Consider the following 19,923-nt stretch of genomic DNA (forward strand, 5'->3'; position numbering starts at 1 on the left):
TCCATGTGTTGTGGTTGGATATAAGTTTATTTTAGTTTCTTAAGCATCAGTGACTACTGTGGCATATAATGACTTGGTGTGGAATGTCGCATTTTTTTGGTTTTTTTTTTTCTTCCTTTTTAGATGCTGGCAAGTTTTTAGCCAGCAATAACAAAGCCATCCAGCAAGATACTACAAGAATATATGCTCTAAAATTTAACTGTTACCTAGTTTAAAATTAGCATAGGTTTTCCTTCGCTGTGGTGTTAAGCTTTGACTAAAACTGGGATTTGTGCCAGTAGGAACACGGGATGGGGGGTTGAGAACTGTAGGTAGATTTGTTGGCATAGTTAGCTTCCTAACACAAACATTTTCTAATGACTCACTTCCAAAAGCTGCCTACAGGAACTGCCCAGAGTTATCCCAGCCCCTGATGTTTGGGATTTAGTGGAAAAACAAAAGCATTGTTCTTTGTCAGTTTGCGAGCAGCTTGTCCAGAGGGCCCTCCTTTCTGCTTTGGGCAGGAGGGGAACGGAGTCATTTCTCACTGCTGCCGAGGTGGACCAAAAGGCTCTTGTTGTCCTGACTTAAACATGAGAGCTTAATTCCATAAAGGTTTCCTGAGGAGAAAATGACTAAATGTTCTGAGGGCTAGGCTGTTGCAATTCCTTGCTTTATCTTAGCACTGTGGTCTTTAAATATTCTCAGACTTACTCTGAACTTGCTTCTTTCAGTCCTGTCTGCTGCTGTCTTTTACCACATCTGTTTGGGGCCGCTGCTGTCCTTCTCTCAAGTGGGAATCTTGCCTCTGCACCCACTCTGCAACGTGGTTTGGGCAGTGGCAGGGAAGTGCAAGTCAGGAGGTTTGGCTGCCTAAACATTCACTCTTGGGACCAGAACAGGCTGTAGGTGAAAGGCATGGCAGCAGCCGTCCAAATCTGACAAGATCTTGCTTTTGCCTCGGCGGCTGCCTAAGCAATGGCTTCCTTCGTAAAGCGTTGGCAGCCCCTGGAACCGGTGGAGGGTTTTCAGAATCGGGTCTGACAGTCCTTCCGCAATAGGCCTGCCCGTCAGTCTGCCAGCAGAAGCAGGAATTGCTGGGAACAGAGCTCCCTCTGATCCTGGTTCAGTCCTCTGCCAGAACATTACCCATCCCACTCGCAGTTTTCTGTCCTGGAGCTGGTTGCATTCAAAGTAGTTTTGTCAGGAATATTTTGAAAGGTGCTTTGGGATCCTGTAAGATGAAAGATGTATTCTCTGAATGTAAAACCTTTATTACTTAGTTTTGAATTTCATTTTATTTCCTACTGGGTTTATGACTACAAGGGGACAAAAAGTAGCTAGAGGTGTCAGACTGTTTCAAACCTCTAAAGAGAGTATTTATAGCCTGGTGTTATATATGAATCAATTGTGTGAATATTTTTTTCTTTTCATAGGCAATTGCTATCATGGAAGTAGCACATGGGAAGGATCATCCATACATTTCAGAGATCAAAAAGGAATTAGAGGGCCACTGAGCCTTTGAATCTATGCAATCCTTCAAACCTTTATTTAAAAAGCCCTGTTATGGAAACCTTCAGGAGCGCTTTGAAAAACGGTAGAGTATGAACACAGCTCTGTCCTATAATTGGAATGACAAACACACTTAGGCCTTGCAAAATGTTCCGAGCTTTCAACACATCTACAACTGCCTTTTTTCTTTTTTTTTTTTTTTTTTTTTTTGAGGAAGCATTCATGGTTTCTTAAAGGTTATGCCTTCTGACAGCTCACGTGCAAAAGTGGCCATTTTTTTCTTCATGGGTTTTAATGTGTATCTTATTTGTGTCAAGTAAATAAAGTGTTCTTGACCCCTCTTGATTGCACTTACACACTTACATGGGTGCAGTAGTTCTGCCAAATGTTTCATTTAATCTGACAAATTAAGTAGCAAAAGCTGTACTTGTTGTTGTTGTTGTTGTGGTTTAGTATCCAATTCCCCTTTTCACAAATCATTTTTGTTTGCAGTGACTTAGCTGAGAGAAGGGGTGACGAGGGTGATGAATTCTGCGCATTGTGCAGGAAAGCCACCATCATTCCCTCGGGCAGTTAATCTGCAGGCCCAGCGCTGCTCCGGGTAGGTGGGGATCGGGGGATTCGTCCCTGTACGGACCTAGAGCTCGGCATGTTTCATACAGAGAACACTGGCACCTACCTCAGAGCTGGAAGGCTTGCACTAGGCATGAGTTGTGCAACTGCTGGCTTTTTAATCCCCTTTAAAAATTTATTGCAGAACAGAGCTGTTATTTCCTTATAGCTGTACCTTTGACTCCAGTGGATTAAAACTATTCTATTAATACATTAGCAATTGCTTTTAATAGAGGAACAGGAGCATTTTCTGAGGAAAAAAATTGAAGACAGCTTTTTCTGGCCATATGTAAGAGCAGAGGTTGGTTTTTTTTTTTCCTCCGTTTAGCTGAATGACAGGAGATTGCTTTTAAGGATTGGGAAGAGGAGGGAGAGCGTGGCTGTGATGCTGGAAGTACAAAGTTGGAATATGTTGCACAGTAAAACTCCATGACCATTCCTTACTGCTTTCACAGCTTATGAAGTATGATGACAGAGAGAGAACGCATTGCTATTAAGAACTTCATCTTATTTTCTTTCCTGTAAGCGCTGCTCTGAAAATAAAACTGGTGGAGAACAAGGGTTTGTCAGCTCATTTTGCTGAAAGCTTTCATTGCTCTCTAGCCAGCAATTGTTGCTGGAGTACATAGAACTGCACCAGATCTTACGATTCCGGAAGGCCGGGGCCACTTAGCTACAGCCAAGCCCAGGAAGAGAGTACCAGCCGACTACTTTTATCCTAACATCTATCATGTCAAGTAAACCCACAGCCAGAGAACTAGCACCTTCCCTTCAGGAAGCCTGGCCAGAGCCCAGATTATACTTTGGGACTGAAGAATGGGATTGGTTTACCACGAGCACCAGTAGGAGACTTGCCTGCATGAAACTTGGATGACAGGTTACAGAAGGTTCTTCAGCGCTCACTGTGGCCCCGGCTGTGCCTGTCAGTTTAACATGGGAAAGTAATACAAGCACAGTAGGTGTAAATGCAAAACCTTAAGCTGGTACCGGAAAGAACACAAGCATAGTTTTCCTTGAAAAAAAAATGGTTTATTGTATACTGTGAGTATGAAGGACAGCCTTACCAAAAACACTTAGTGAGTGAAGACATTCTCGTATTTGCAAAAGCATATAAGAAACTATTTACACAAAGGCAGTGAAAGGGGTAAAAAATTATTGCAGTCAATTAATGCTGAATAAACTTTATAAAAAGAGAAAGTAAAGAAACAGTGCAAAAATACTGTCAAAAGTAATCAGTTCTATACACAAGATAAAACTGACAAGCATAAGCTTATGTACTGATATGAATAATACATTAGAATATAAAATAGCATGCATAGATTTTTTTTTTTAAAGGCTTTCAATAGCATAGAATAGTTCTGCCATTCAGCCCTAACAGGAGGGAGTGGGGGGCAGGAAGGGCACATAACTGATGTCTCATTTCTCCACAAAATGCGTACATACCATGAGGTGGGGGGATTCAAATCACTGTTTTGTTCCAAACTCTCGTGTACAGAATTACAGAACAAATAAAACAGGAAATAACAAAATACTGAAGTAAAACAGGACAGTAAAATCCAGTGGCATAAACATGTTATTTCATTTAACATATATCCCACACAGTTATATATGGGAATATTACAGTCATCTGCATGTGTAAACTTCTTTCCTTTGTAAAATAACCAAAGAAAGGTACTTTACTAATGAGGAAAATGTTTTCTGTATGGAGCAATCTCAACAGGATAAACATTGTATTAACAGTGTTTCTGGCACTAAGGATTTTTTCTTTTAAAGACAGAGTAGCAGCAAGAAAATACTTCTGTTTAACATACACAAAAAGGAAGTTCTTGTAAATGTAGTATATAATTAAGTTGTGGAACCTACCAACACAGGACATTGTGAAGGCCAGAGGGATAAATGGGTTCTAAAGACAAGGTGATGAGATTCACAGAGGATGGATCCATCAGCAGTTTTTCAACACGGGCAGGATGTAACTGTTGCCTTAGGAAGGCCCTGAAGGACTGGTTGCCAGGTGTGCTGGAGGGGCCGAGCACCCTCTTCCAGACACAGTCGTGATTCTCCCTGAGGTGTCAGCTACCAGCTGCGGGAAGCCACTGCCTTTTATTCCTGCCTGCCTAATTCGGGAACACTGCCCCTGAAATAGCTGGAGCTGAGTGTCCAAAACACTGAGTCCTTACCCAGGTGATTTGAAAGAGTAAAACTACTAAGGACTATATTCATTTCAGGGATCAGCAGAAGTATGAATCTTTCCCTTGCTGTTAAAGAGTGCTGGGATCCTCCAGTGAAAGCTGCTATTTTATTGCTGACTTCCAGTAGCCTTCCAAAGGCAAAGTCCTGCTGTTGTAGCATGTGGGAAACTCACTGAGAGTGCACATAAAGCACAGGCAACAAAACTTGAAAGAAACGCCAGCCAAAAAATATTTGGCTGAGAGGAACCAAGGGAACTGTAGCCTCAAAGACTAAAAAGATAGTCTAGAAGACTTAAAAGATACTCTAATAAATACTGATATTTTTGACCTGCGTGCTAAATGTTTTGTTTCACAACCTGATGCAGTTTAACTGTGGTTAAGACCTCCATCTTCTGTTGTTTGCCCAGCAGCCCAGGCAGTCAGCTGTTACCTTCCTGAAATCGCAGTCCCTGCAAGCTGAGGCTGCATGCAGCTGCATGTATGACATCCTCCTCTCCAAAGACTAAGCTGGCATCTGTAGTTCCCATAGCACCACGTTCTACAAGAAAACCTCTCTACAAGAAAACCTCTCTACGAGGCGAAGAATGACCTGGGGCGATTGCCTTTGGGGTTTATAGACTTGTAACCTTTTCTCTTGTTGGCATCAAAACCCTTCTCCAAACTCCGCATGACTTGGATATACAGCAGCAGATTTATATCCAGTTTTGTAGAGGGGTGATCAAATGACGTTTTCATGCAGTGCAGCGCTTCCCTTTCAAGGTCAGTTCTGGTACTTGCTCCTTCAGTACAATGCATCCTTTATTTCACGCGCTGGATGCCACCCTAGCTCTCTGGATGTAAAGCATTCTTAACAAGAACTGCTACAGCAGGTACCGGCCATCTTGATGCGTCCACTTTCTGAGCACAGCGTTCACAAACTGTTCGCAAGACTGACAACAGCCAGTTCAGTCTCCACCTCACCCCAGGAGACCGGTGGGAAGTCAGCGGGGTGGAATGCAGCATGGGCAGTAGCTCTGAACTTTCCCCATCGATGTGTGCTCCATCCAGGCACGAGATTGCCCATCAGCACTTATTTTAGGGTCGCTTGTGGGCTACGCAGACATAGCAGGTATTGGATCAAAAAATAATGTGTTAGTTTAAAATGACCATCTCATGAGACTTACTCATTCTTTTCCAACTTATTTTTTTTCCTATTTGCATTTCTGTCTGTTTACAAGAAAGTATTTTTTTTAAAAAAAAAAAGCTCTTGAAATCATGCAAATAATATTTGTGGCTAACTGATATAAGTAAGTGGAACAAATGGGCTGCGATGTACTTTTTATACGGACTACGTTAGCAGTTGATTGAGTAAGTTCTCACAGATGATGTCTCCTGCCAGCTGCAACCAGTTTAGGGAAGAGGCATTTCTGGTAAGGCTGAGTATTTAGGGTCCCTATATACCTGTAGAGGAGAAAGTTTGTGGGACAAGCTTCATCCTTCCTCAGGTAGTCAAAGGACAAGAGGTGCGAAGGTAGGCCTGGGGAGGAGCTGGAAGGAGTAGGAGCTGAGCAGCTGATCTCCACCGTCCTCCAGTGCAGCAGCGGGGGGCAGGAGCAGGATGCCCACAGCTCGGAGCAGCGCCAGAACGCGGCTGTCATCTCGCCCATCCCTGGTCAGACAGTGTTGAGCGTCAAGTGGTCAGACCGTAACTCTAACCAAGAATTGGATGCCAGCAACCTGAATACTACCATTGCTAAGAGTTCAAGGAACAAAATAAAAAAAAAGGGGGGGGGGGTGGTGTTAAATACAGATGAAGAGTGCACAAAAAGGAAAATATACACAAGGGATTCCCAAGTCAGACTTAACTCATCCACTCCGAGTTCTCTCTTAGAAGGAGCGAGGGAGGACAGGATAAATGTGCCAGACTGCACGGTGGGCGCCTCGGGCTAAGACTGCTTGTGTCAGACCCTTAAAGCTCCATTCATTTCCCGTTGGTGGCATCTTTGCGAGATTTTTCAATCCAGACTTTATTCCAAATGGATGAAACAGGTCTCTTAGAACCTACCGTCATGCTTTGATGTTTTTTAAAAAAAACCGCAACCAACATGCAAGACAACATACAGCAACTCCAAACTGTCCTCCTTTTCTGCTTAAGGACTCTGCCATTAAAGTCTGCAAGACGGAAACTAAACAGTACTGTTGCTTTAAGTCTCATGCTTTCATTCCTGCTATGACTAATAAAATTGGATGCAAAAATGCATTTTCCTGTCACTCCCTAAAGGTTAGGAAATACTGCCCAAGCAATTTTGGCCTGATAAAACTACAACAGGTTCAAAGTCAGAAGGTTCAGGTTTTGCCCTACAAAACTGTATCACATTGCAATCATAAAACATCAGCATGCTGAGGTTTGGTTGCAAGCTGGAGTGGAAAAGAACCTCTGAAGACGTGCACCAGCCCAGCTCACTCACAGTATTAGCCGATCTACTCAAGATAAAATCTAGCAGGAAAAAATACATAGAAGTCAGATGAAAAGAAAAGTTTAAAATTGCCATTCTTTGACAACGAAAGGGAAAAAGTGAGTCACATTGGCCTCCAAACCAGCCACGTTAGGAGTTAATTGGAAATGACTGTTTACTACATGGCCACTTACTTGGCTCATTAATAGGCACTGACTTAATTTGGAAAGGACTTTTGATGCCATTTTATAATTAGTATTTTTCTAAGACACCTACGATGCATCTTTGCATAAAAAAACCCATTTGCTTAATTTTCTTCCTTTCAAACAGAGCTCTTTATATTCTCCTACGCAATAACTTTCCTGGGCTCCCTGTAGAAACAGAGGTATACGTTCAGCCAAGAAGAACTGAATAATAAGACAGAGGAACAGATTCTTTTCCCTCCTGATTTTCAACTTCTCACATCCAAGTGGAGCAATGGGACTTGACAGCTCGGAGTTCAAACTTAATTCATCATTAGGAAATTACTCAAAAAGTTATAACGAGATAACTAATTTAATACACTTTGCTTCAAGGTTTATTCCTTGGCTTGTTTCCCAGATACAAAGCATCTCTGTGTAATTATCATGCAGATGCTGCTGAAAAGACTTTAAATGGTTGCTGCTAATTTAGTAAGAGATATGTTGGCAGTGGCAGAAGAAATTAGAGGAAAGCTGAAGTTGACTGAAAACTCAACTGATCCTTAAAAGGAACATGGTCAAGATATTAACAGCTACATAACTCCTCAGCATTTGTTGGTAGCTAGAAGTCTCCACCAGAATCCTTGTCACCTCGTTCGGCCTGTATTGCAGAGCACCAAAACAGCACAGCGCAGTTTTAATTTAAGACACATCCTGGTACAGAGCCTTAGCTTAAGCTCCCGCTGATTTTAGGGAAAGGTAGGTGTGTCGGTCCCTTCGGTGCTGAAGTTGGGAGTGCTTGTAGGCGTAGGCCTCTGTACGTTGACCAGGGGTTCAGAGGCAGGGATGCAATGGAAAAGCAGTGATGGGACTAAGAGATTAAATTTAACCTGGGAGAGGATTACCAAGAAAGACATTTTCATCATGGCAGAGTAACTGCGTTGCATCCCATGCCCCGAGAGGCTGTGAAATCTCCACCCTTGGGAGATTTCTTAAACTGGATCCTGGGCAAGCCTGCCCAAGTTTAAAGTTCGCTGTGGGGTGAGCAGGGCTGGGACCGGAGACCTCCAAGGCTCCTCTCCTGATCCATTCTCCAGCAATCGGACAGGACTGCTGAGTCGGAGAGTGTTGGACTGCTCGGGGACGGTGGCAGCATGCAGAGGTGGGAAAGAGGAGTCAGCATGAGGAGGGGGGCGACCTCAGTGCAGGAACTTTCCATCTCTTACACCAGAAATAAGCGTAAGAGTCCCACCACAACTTACTAAAGCTTTTTTTTTTTTTCCCTTTCTATATTTTTTATAAATGCAGTTGCTATCACTTCTAAATAGCTTTAAGTAAATGCTTCCATGCACACGCTGCAAGATAATCCATAACACTATTTACTCCAGTGAAATAAACAGTTTAGAGAAGGGGATATGCACTGCCTTGTGCAGAACAGCCAGACAATGCTGCGGCAGAGGATGAGGAAGAGGGAGGAGGAGAGCACTAACTGCTGACATACAGGACACGGGGATTTTTCCTTAGCTCTGTCACAGATTTCATTGTTGGCTATGGGCAAGTCAGTTAAGAATCTGTGCCCTAGTTACGTAGTGGAGGAGGTCTGTTTCCCTTTTCTGTTCGGGTTGTAAACTTCAGGCAAGAACTGTTTCTCCTTTATGTATTCATACAACATCCTCCTAATCCTAACTGGAATCCCAAACACTACCAGGATAAAATAGTAATAATAAATAGGAGGGAGAATCCGAAGTGACTAGACCAAGAAAAGAGATGATCTGTGCAATTTAATACAAAAACACCCTAACAAAATGGGGTTTGCCAATACAGAATGAAAGACTGCTCCAGATTTTTCTTAAACCACGAGGCACTGACGGGAAGAATCAAGAAAGACTCTGAGCTAAAGCTCTCAAGGGTCACTATTTGGAGATCTCCGATATGGAGGAAAGACCATGTCAATCATTTTGACAAAGCTGAAATGACTAGAAGGTAAAATGATTACAGTGCTGATGACAACAGTTCACATGTGAAACTAAGGCAACTGGAGATGCCCAACTTAAATGAGATTCCTTTTCTACAGGAGGTGAGCCTCAAGGCAATCAAGCTTTCAGTGTAATTCAGGAGAAGGTGCTTGATTTGAGCAGGGCTTTTTTCAGTTGCATTTAGTTGAAATTCCTGTGCTGTTCAACCCACAACCACCACAGTTACCAGAAAGACCCGTTCACCGACCTCAGCCTGCTGCTCTGGGTCACCGCACCTCACGCTGCACTGCTGCGACTCCTCTGAATCCCTTCAAGGACTGCAGACAGTAGCAAAGGCCTCATTTAAAAGCTCTGATAGTGCCTTTTTCAAGGACTACTCTAAAACCGTAATTCTTGTGAAATTTGAACAGTTCAGCACCCAAAACTCTGTGCCCTCACAACGGCCTGTGTTTGAGCCCTCTGTAACGTGCCCTGCTGCATGTGCAGAGCCTCAGGTCTCCGTGCTCCAGGACTCTGTTCCCTCAGCTTCCACTTGTACAGAGCTGTAGCTGACATCGAGCAGGTCCTGTTTTTACCACAGAAGCCACATACCTGGGTCCAAAGTGTTCTTACATGAGAAAAAGCCCACTGCCAAATAACTGTTCATTTCAGAAGCTGCGCAGCAAAACAAAAGCCAGTAAACTACCTTTACAAAGGAATGCTTTCCTTATGGACATGTTACAATGCAGACCAGTCATGTCAAATGTGGTTCAATTTGAAGGTCACTGTAAGTTTTACACGTTATTAAAGTAATTCACAAGTTATTCCAAGAAAAAATAAATTATATGTTGTATAAAATAATCCATGGGAGACTCTAGTAAAGAATAATTCCTTACTTTCAAGACAACTTTAAAATGTGCAGCATATGCACACAGTGTTGTCAAGGCAGTTCCCCTTGTTCATCAGTAAGGTTCAGTCAGATCCATAAAGCTGGGTCTGGGATGTTTGAAAAGATTAAATAAGTCTGGAGTTTTGCAGGAACTGGATGAGCACTTGATAGACAAACTTGTACTGGGCTATGGTCTGGATCATAAACATTCTCTGCTCCCGCAGGTGTCTCAGCATCACAGGAACATCCACTTTCTGTAACGTAAAGGGAACAAAAACCAACCCATAAGTATGTCGGTTCATTAAATCAGTCATCTCAAATACTAGTTATCTGACACAGGGAACTGTACTGTATTTATATAACGTAATGAATTATAACCAACCGTCGTGAAATACTGCTTCCCCCCCCCCAACAACAAGGGAGTTTCATTTCAAGGAGTATTACAGTAGCATATACAGGTTACTACATATCCAATGCTTTCCCCACTGAAGCTTACAGGAATTTCTGGAGTAATGTAAATGAGCAGATGACCAAAGACTTGACTTCCAGTTGCGTACTGCTGATTACCTCTCAGCAGATCATCAACTGAACGCGTAAGAAAAGGACTGCTTCTCTTTGCAGTTTTTTCTGCTTCAGCATTGAACCAAATTTATTGTATTATCTCAGGTTAAAGGCTAGATGTATCAGGAAGGTCTAGTACAAAATTAAAGAGTGAAGATTATATAGCTCCGTTCACACTCTCCCACCAAGTGCATCAACAGGCCCTGCGGCCACCTGCATACCGCACTCTGATCCATGGTCAAACATTCATAGAGGGATGGTCTGAGAGATTTTTCAAATGGCAAGCAGGCGTCAGGATCATAAGAACAAAGGTTCCTTGGACAAAATCAAAAGTGCAGGCAAAGGCACTGATCCATCCACTAACAGAGAAGGGAACTCACTGTCACCAAAAGATCCAGAAACTCTGACACCTGACCTCCCACAGCCAAGTCTATGCTAGTAAATAACACTGCAGGAGAAAGAAATCTGTAAAGTGAAACAAGGACCTAGTATCCACAATACGTGTTTTGCAGACTTCAGGCCAGCATTGGTCTGTTGGCATCTACTGCGCATCCACTAGCAGCTGGGACACGTTAGGTGCTCTCCGCGGCGGCATCTTCCAGCTTAGTTTCATACAAAAGAAATCCACTCACATGTCCTGAAAATGCTCTGAACAAGAACTAAAGCACAGTAAGCGGGGACGGATCAGAAGATCCACTGTGCAAGTACATCCCTAACCCCACTGAGCACACTGGGGCACAGGCACCCTGTAATGGTCTGAATTCAAAACCAAAGGAGTGTGTGGAACAGAGGCCCGTGAGGTAAAAGCACTGGGAATCACTGCACATTCCATTCGTTGTTACCATCGGATCTCTGGCACTTAGGGACCAAAACACCTGTGATGTTACTCTGTTTTATCTGCTACACCAGGAGCTGTTCAGAAGTCATTGAGCCACGAAGCTCAGCCTGCCAGGCTCAGATTCGAAAAGTGTTTAAATTGACCCAGGATGAGGGATACAAATGCCTCTGCAGCAGCAAATGCAAGCGTTCAGATACATGCTATTTTTGAGGAGGCTCTTAAGCAGTTCAAGATATAAAACCGAAGAACGGTTACTCTTGCCAGGCAACACAAACTGCGCTTTGTAATGCCAGTTTGCCATTCCAGAAACACAAAAAGGAACTTGGCAAGTCTTTTGGCTGAGATGAGAAATGCTACAAGCACAATGCCTGGACAAATGGACAGAGAACCAACTTGGTAACCTTTGGAGGTGCAACTGAGCATGGAGTCTGCTTCCATGCACACTGGAAGTTTCCTGGCAAGTTTTAAATAAAAACCACGCTGCATATCCATTTCTGACCATATATGTAGAACTCAGAATCTCCACTCCATGTGAACAAGCCCTAACTCGTAGGCTATCACTTTCTGAAAACAAGGCTAAATACACTGCCACATACCCCAACAAGCTGTTGTAAATGAACATCTCTAGAGAGTCAACAAGCGTAAAGATTTCTGATGAGTAATACCATATTATGGTCAAACAGGTGCAAAGAAAAACGTAAGCTCTTTCCAGTTAACTCTGCTAATCTGGAGAAAGCCTCCCCGGACTCAGGTGGTTATGAAAGCCACGCAGTCCTTGCTGAGCAGAGTCATGCAGAACCTGACCTCACCTGAGCAACGGCAACAAAAATGCAGGCCAGCTTTGACCTGCACACCACGTTCCTCTCTCAGCAGTTCAGTGCCTGACAGCTCATTGATTTTTAGTGGGCACACAGTGATCCCTGCACCTCCTCAAAATGTGTAAGTCTTTGACTGATCTCAGAAATGAAAGAAAACCCCATCCTGCCTATTTGACCTCGCTATTTGTAGTCAACTTAGTGTTTTACTCCACGTAAGCAGAATCTTCAAAGTCACCTCCATCACAACATGTGTTAAAAAAAAAGCCACGTAATGCTTTGCTAAGGTGGCATTTGCAAAAAGAACAAACAAAAACGCTACTCGTTTCTGACTCCTCAGCTAAAAGATCTCCCCTATGAAAACGCACTGCAGCTGCAATCATGAGTTAGTGTCCTGGTGCCAAGTCAGAAATAGAAGTTGGTAGAGGAGGATCTCAATTACTTTCTTGTCCTGTGTGTCTACAGCAGTAAGGATGTAATGATGTGACATATTACTTACTACACAGCGAGTTACTGAAACTATATCCCTGCAATGAGATACATGGCTTTAGACTCAACCAGCAATTGCCCAGAAGCAATTAGAATTGCCCTGAAGCTGTACAGAGTTGGATTACACACGGCTTTTTACCTAAACCTGAAACCTCAGACTCAAAAGAGTTCTGGTTTTGGTTCCAGCACTGCAGCAGACTTTCTGAGGTGGTCTGTATCAGGATTTTCAACCTCCCTCCCCTTTTTACCTTCACCGCTAAAATGGTAATATTACTTACTAGGCCACTTCTCAGGATATCAACCAGTTCATAAGACTAAAGCATTTTAAGGAAGAAGTAATTTTATTTCAGAAAAAAAAACCCAATTAATCCTACTTCAAAATAAACCAGTAAAACTGCTGCATGAAAAGGAACCTTCTCTCTGCAGAATGCAGTATCTGTCACAAACTGAAAATATACTGTTAGCATTTTTAATCTTTTTTTTAATTAGATCTTAACAAACCAAAAATATTAACTTAGTACAATCAAGAGCAACAAAGCCCTTAAGGAAAATTGTCTGTAATACTAATGATGATTTTCACCATTAATCAAGACAAAGAATTGTTTAATAAAGGAACATCAGAGAAATCCCTCATTACTGAGCACTACCATCAGCTCCTAGTGAAGTTGATGAGAGTTCTTCTGAACGTCAGGGCTCACCCGCTTGCTCAGATGTTGAGTTACTGCCTTTATCTTGGCTTGTTACTCAGCTAGTCTTTGCCAAATAGGTGACTTCTGTCAACTGCAGACAAACTGAGGTGGCCGGAATGTGCTGTGCACCTGTTAAGTGTTTGTTCCTGGCACACCGTTAGAATACAGAGGTTACTATAAAGCAGATGCAGCTACACTGACACTCACGATTTGGGTACGGCTCTTGCAACTATCCAGATTTCCTCTGGCATGTAGAAATGGCATGCCTGCTGTGTGAGCAACGGAAGCAGTCACTTCTGCATCAACTTTTTCAAAAATGGTGATGAAGAGGGATGTGTACTAGTACTTGCCTGCTTTAGGACTCACATTTTTGAATGAGCCAGAAAGCTGCCCTTTGCATAGTGCCTTGCAGAGAAAGGCTCCAACCTGTAACTCCTCTAAGGTAACACAGAAGGTAGGTGAGCATTTCAGGTGTGTACATCCAGTCTTCCCTGAATTTCAAACAACTCATCCAGTGGATGACGAATGGAAGGGGCCGTTGATATATGTCTGTTTGTCACTCTTGCTGCATTCTGATCTCTACAAGAGGTTTTGGTCTTTGAGCAATTCCTTTGACAACATAAACCCCGAGTTTCAATAGCTGTTGTGTTGAAACTGTGTGGCACATGATTATTCCAGATGTGATGTTCTTCCTGGACAGTTCCTCAGTGACACAGGCCACAGAGGAAAAGCAAATTGCTACACACAGTTACTCATCATTCTTATTACTGCTCTTATTCTTAAATCTAAACTGTATTAGTAGTCTTGTAATATTGGCTGCAGTTCCTAAAGCCCTGTTCCCCAACAGACACACACCTTTTTCTTAAGACACGGTTAAGTTTTGTTCCAGATGAGGTCAGAGACAATACAAGAGTGAGGACGGAGTCCAAAGAGTGAATTTAGAGAGCAGAACATCTTAGTTAAAGCAAGGAAGCTGACATTATTCTCTAGCCTCTCAGGTAGTTCTTGTAAGCACGCTGTCTCTAGACTGCTAATTAAATACAGGTATGAATTAGACTAAATTCTTAAGAGAGAGAAGAAAGCCCTAATTTTGAATGTATTAAAACAATACCAATAAAACCCCTGTAATATCAACTCAACAGAAAACTGCAAGAAGTAACCTGCCATGGGAAATCTCTGCCTGTTGCATTTAAGGCCCTTGTCTCAAAAAGGGTCGTAAGAAAGCAAGCACTCTTCTGCCTTGTAATTTTAGCCTCAGAAACATAGGTAGTTAGTCAAGGAATGAGCTTGGGGTTTGTCTTGAGAAAGAAGTTGACTTACTTCATTATGCTCCAAGCACCCGATCATCAGTTCTGTTAGGATAACCACTCCGGTCCTCCCTACCCCTGCGCTGCAGTGAACCACGATAGGAGGGTTGCAGTTGTTGCTGCTGTCCAGCACACTGTTGGTGTGGCGACGCACTGACTGTATCTCCTCCAAGTAAGCTGCAAGATAAAACGCAGGCAAAGTTGCAAACATCTGTATGTCCAATATAAAAAACAGGGGGGGGGAAGAATACAGAAAAGTCTTTCTTTGTCAGTGTCAATAATTTACTTTTTTTACAACATACTAATTATTTTGGCCAGGATGCACTGAACAGCACTGAATCCAGAAAATACCAGCTGGGTGTCAATTATTACTTGGGAGTCTGCTCCTTTAAATTAAATAGTTCTTTGAAAAAATTAAATTCTGTTTTCCCCTCTGCAAATCTCCAGGTCCCTTAAGCAGATGAATCTAGACATTACTTACAGAAATTCCTGCTATTAACAGGCTGGGATCAAAACAAAAGCTAAGTCCCATTGAAAGTACTGCCTGTCCAAGCCAGTATCACAGGTGGGAAGCGAGCATCCATCTGCCCCATTTCCTTCTCCCTCCCTTCTAGAGTGAGACAGGATCTCACCCAACTCTTTGCTCAGGGTTTGTTTCTCAACGGCTATGAGCCCTTCTGGGAGCTCACTGTCTTTGTTTTCCCTGAAGCCATTTCTGTCTAGAAAGCGCATGACTCAAGAACGGTTGCCTTGTGTGGCTGTCTTAGTGTTGTTGAACACATTCTACTGTCAAACTGCACAGAGAACCTTATACACTGGAAGTTCACCTGCTTAGATAAACACACCATAAACTCCAACTCTGACCTCTAAACATCATTCCAGCATAGTCTAGATGCACGATACAGACAGACCTCACCCAGAAAGAGCTATCCAGATGCAGAACTCTGACACTTGGCTTCCCACCAGTCAGAATGGGAAGCAAGATCTGAGCTGAACTCTCCTGCCGTGACTCTTGGTATCATGGCACTGCAGCTTGAGCAGCCCTTCTGACACAGGCAGGCTGTGGCTGGAGGCCTACCAGCATCAGAAAAGCTGCATTTTAATGCACACAGTGAAATGGGACCATACGTGGTGGCAAACAACGGAACACAGGAAACGGCAACAACCAGGTTCCAATTACTGCCATGCCCAACCACGGCTACAGGGGTTGGTAGGAGAAACAAAGAATGAAACGAACTAGGAACTGGGCAATGGTTTTGCCTTAAAGACAGATCCCATGGCACTCTTTCACCAAAGCTGAAACATCATTTTTATTTTCTGCCCTAGTGACAGAACTGGGAAAAGGAGGACATGAATTTACATCAATCTTACACCAGGCAAAGGAGAGCGGATCACTAAAGGACTGTAGCTGTGTCAAGACTGAAGTGGAACTAATGGTCCTTGCTGAGAGAGGACTTAGCTGAAACAGAGCTATGCTGCTGCAGCTGCAAAGCTTGCAGGAACAAAGAGGGCAGGCATCTCCGCTGCATCAGCACACCACGTACAGACTGCTTCAGCAGCAACTTGGAGATCTCTGCATCATGCTCTACTGTAGCGCCAGAGATGTGGCTTTAGTTAAATAACAGCTGAATTCCTATTACTTAAGACGGTAGTGTTTGTTCCTTGGTAAGAAGTAGGAGGTGTTATTAGCTCATTACAGATGAATATAATGTCTGTATTTTCAGAAATGCATGAACCAGGATCATATTTAATTGGGAAGGCCCTTAGCATTGCCGGGGTACACGTGGTTAGAAAAGTGGCAGTGAGTTCAGGCTTACTGCACGTGTGAGGGAGCCCTCTGCTCTTTTGTAACAAGTCTGGTGCCTCTGGACTACTGAATGCTGCTGTCAGCAATAAGGGCCTCCTTTGAAACTGGAGGAGTTGTGCCATATTTCACTAGTATCTGAACCTCTCTCACCCAGACCTCTCTAATCACGTTTGTGTGCAGCCCAATACCTCCTACACTTATTAGGAAGCTGGGAAGTGGCAATAACTTATACTGACAGATCAGCCAGCAGAGGTATCCTATTATTTAAAATTTCCTGAGTCTTTAGAACTGCTGCTGCCTCTGATTTTTCCTCCTGTTATGTCAGGTCTTTCAGGACCAAAATCCTCAATCACCTTAGCTGCCGCCTCTTGAGTGCCACTTTTTTTCTCCAAATCACAGCAAAGTAAGTACAACCTGGTTGAGGCCTTTGTATGCCACAGCAATAACAATTTATTATCAGTACCACAGCTGTAACTAAGTGCAGTGAACTGAATCCAGTGTGAGCAACCTTTTCCTTGATGTATTTTATCATGCAAGTTAAAGAAATCTTACATAAAAAGCCTTGGACTTCTTCTGGACACCCATGATCTGGCCAGTCAGTATACTGCAAATGCCACACTGTCCTCTCTTGTCCATAGAGAAGATGCTTAACCTTCAGACCAGTAGTCGCATAGCAGCCAGAGTCTGTGCGGAACTTGGTTGTCACCTTGAACTTCCCATAAGTGGCTGAGCTGTGCTTAGAGCCCAGTTTAGGCCAATAACGATGACTCTTACTTCTTCCTCCCTCCTTAATAACACACACACACACACACACAAAAAAAAGCCATTAGTTTCTTCAATTAAAATTCTCCACAAACAGAGGGCATAAAACATAAGCCAAGTATTCTTATTTCAAATTACTGGAAGAGCAAGGAGCATCCCACAAAGTAAGGAAAATATCCATGAACTATATGGCTGAGAGTTTTAAGTTTTTCTTAAGCATAAAAATGCTTGAAGAACTCACTCTTGTCTTGTGGCAAAAGCCAGCTACTGCCTACAGCACCTCGGTAAATATTCTCCTCCTGGGAAAGCCTCTCCTTTAAATGGAAAGAGATTCTCTTCAGCAGCTTCTAAGTATCTGTTGATCAGCCTTGGGAACTGGACAGTGACTTGATGTACTATGGCACTCCCTGTGTTTGCTAAAGCATCCAGGCGTAAGGCTGAATGCAGCATTATCTAGCAACGCGGGCCAGTTCTTATAACATAGCACATAGTTCTTGGATGACAATAGAAACAACTGTTTTGCTTGGCATATGAATAAAAAGATTTTTTTTTTTTCTTTTTCTTTTTCTTTTTTTTTCTTTTTTTTTTTTTTTTTTATATGGAGACTTGTACGGAAACAACAGCTTCTGGTCTCTTTTCAGCTGATAAGAGTGACGGTATGCAGAACTGACCTTGGATGGGGTGGAAGTCTGTGTCATTTTAACCAGAAGCAGTTCAGTGCTCTCACATTCCAATGGAAACATCTTTGTTTGGTTTGGCCAAACTGAAGCGAAGCAGGGGGAAGGGGGGGTTCTGCCCATTTCACTTTAGTACTTGCCAAGCAGGATCAGAAAGTTACAAAGTGTAATACTATAGCAGTACAGGCATATGTTCAAACAGAGTAAGAGGAAAAAGGGTTGCTGATAGAAAAGGCAGGTTACTGGAGTGGGAAGTGATGGTAACAGGAGATTTGCTCACATCAGAACGAACTGTACCTCTGTGATTTTACATACCTCCTCAGCTGTGACCATGGCTATAACGTTCACCCCCTGTTCCCACACCATCTGCCAGAAGTCATGGCACGTGTGTGGCAGAGGGCCTTGGGTAGCAATGTAGTGCCACTCCTCTCCACCTACAGTAACCTGGGGGTAAGGAAAAAAAAAAACCCCAAAAAAGAAACAAACAGTCAGCACCCAAATTCTCAGCAACATCTGTATCAGAACTGCCCTTTAAACAAAAGAGATCATAATGGAACCTTTACTTCTTTGTTCTTCCACTTCTGTTCAAAATACTGAACAAGAATCAGCCTTTTGATAAGAGCAGATCTGATAAAACACAATCTTTGGTGCTTCCAAGTCCTTTCTTGATGCCCATACACATAAAGCCTTGACCAAAACATCACCTGTTTTTCTTGCCATTGCATCTGGAGCATACAGATCAAAACATAAATATTTTTTTTGAGGCCCTGTTCTGATATGGCTTAAGTATAAATAAGCAGCTGACTGAATTCCCTGGGCTTGGTGACAAACCCATGATGAAAGAAAAACTGGAGCACTAGAGGAGGTGTCTATACGCATTAAAAAGGCATTGCATTGCTGCAAATTAACACACAGTAGTGTGTAAAGCCTGAATGCAAATGACATTTTGCACAACGAAAGCTAAAGGCCTCTGCTGTTTAGGACCTCCCTCAATTATTTTCCACTCAGGCAAAAACTAATTTCTTAAACAGACTCTTAGTACACTGATCACTGCTGAAGACATGGCCAAGCTGTCCCAGCAGATGCGGTTATGCCCACACACTGTGGTACCTAACACGGAGCTTGGGTCGGCCTGTTGCCAGCTAGCGATGAGATCAAGACAGGCTTCATTTCCAGTTACTCTTCCTCACTCGTTCTGGGTTTTTCAGTGCAGAAGCTGCAAACTACTAGACGTAGTAAATCCAGCACATTAAATGGCTTTCGAATCAAACGCCATGTGAAATTTAAAATTATCTAAAGCCGTAGTCATGTAAATCTGTTTCCCAATACGTAATTGGATCACTAACCACGTCTTACAGAAATATTTGTGTATTTGCATGACAACACATAATGAAATTATTTTTAAGACACTAACACATATGTTTACATACTATAAGTAGTGCCCTGAAAAGACCCAGCATTAGCCTGGAGCTAACCAGTGTAAAACGCTGTTTCATTTACCTGAGGCAGATCTTCATACATACACATTTAAAAAGCAGAAAAACCCCACGCTTTTATATAAAAAATATTATTTTACGATAGATTATTACTATGCATCAGTAAAGGCTTCTGAAACCGATTTTTTTCCAGCATTTTAGGTAAAAAGCCAAACCACTTTTAGAGCCACTAGGTATCATTTGAAAATATGCTTAAAAGCATAAAAGGAAAAACAGATGAACTAATTATTTTGGGAAGTTAAAATAGTTTTCCTTCTCAGGCTAAGACCTCCTAATTCCATATATTAGCCCAGAGCCACTTCTCACAACAAAGGTATAAATCCCAAAGAAGATGATTTACAACAGAAATACTGACACGTCCATAAATACCAAGGTGCTGGCGGACAACGCTACAAGGAGCAATCAATAACTCTGACAGGTTTAACCATATACTATATTTAAAGTATAGGTCTTTGAGTACATTTGCACAAATACAATCAATATATTTGTTATTCAAGCAGCTGTTCATCAAGCAAAGACCCTTGGGTTTTTACAGCTGTAACCAGCATAGCATTTGTATGACAACAATTTTTTTTACTCCATTGAAAACTGTTTTCAACCCTGTATATCAGCTCATTTTCTTATTTCATACTATGCAGCACTCCACTCTTTGAATTGCACCTAAAATCCACCAGACCAATGCAGGTAGACTCCTCAAGTTCTTGTACTAGCTGGGAATGAATATAAACTGCA

At 42.6% G+C, this 19,923-nt stretch overlaps 2 protein-coding genes across 6 annotated transcripts in view; one reads left to right on the top strand and one right to left on the bottom strand.

Moving 5' to 3' along the window:
• The window catches only part of SMYD2 (SET and MYND domain containing 2), a 31,379-nt gene extending 28,292 nt beyond the window's left edge, over positions 1-3,087 (top strand). For 4 of the 5 annotated variants that reach the window (XM_055725541.1, XM_055725542.1, XM_055725543.1 and 1 more), the window contains one exon: positions 1,416-3,087. In XM_055725541.1, the coding sequence (XP_055581516.1) occupies positions 1,416-1,496 (81 nt within the window). In that variant the 3' untranslated portion in view covers positions 1,497-3,087. The remainder of the gene's footprint in view (positions 1-1,415) is intronic. The other variant, XR_008734903.1, reaches the window with a different exon arrangement.
• A 1,125-nt stretch (positions 3,088-4,212) lies between these two features.
• The window catches only part of PTPN14 (protein tyrosine phosphatase non-receptor type 14), a 119,024-nt gene continuing 103,313 nt past the window's right edge, over positions 4,213-19,923 (bottom strand). The window contains exons 16-19 of the mRNA XM_005441903.3: positions 18,011-18,139; positions 16,809-17,043; positions 14,463-14,626; positions 4,213-10,004 (exon numbers count right to left, since the gene is read on the bottom strand). Coding sequence (XP_005441960.2) covers positions 9,876-10,004; positions 14,463-14,626; positions 16,809-17,043; positions 18,011-18,139 — 657 coding nt within the window. The 3' untranslated portion in view covers positions 4,213-9,875. The remainder of the gene's footprint in view (positions 10,005-14,462; positions 14,627-16,808; positions 17,044-18,010; positions 18,140-19,923) is intronic.

The sequence above is a fragment of the Falco cherrug genome, chromosome 13, assembly GCF_023634085.1.
Source record: "Falco cherrug isolate bFalChe1 chromosome 13, bFalChe1.pri, whole genome shotgun sequence".
In the NCBI taxonomy this organism is placed as follows: domain Eukaryota; kingdom Metazoa; phylum Chordata; class Aves; order Falconiformes; family Falconidae; genus Falco; species Falco cherrug.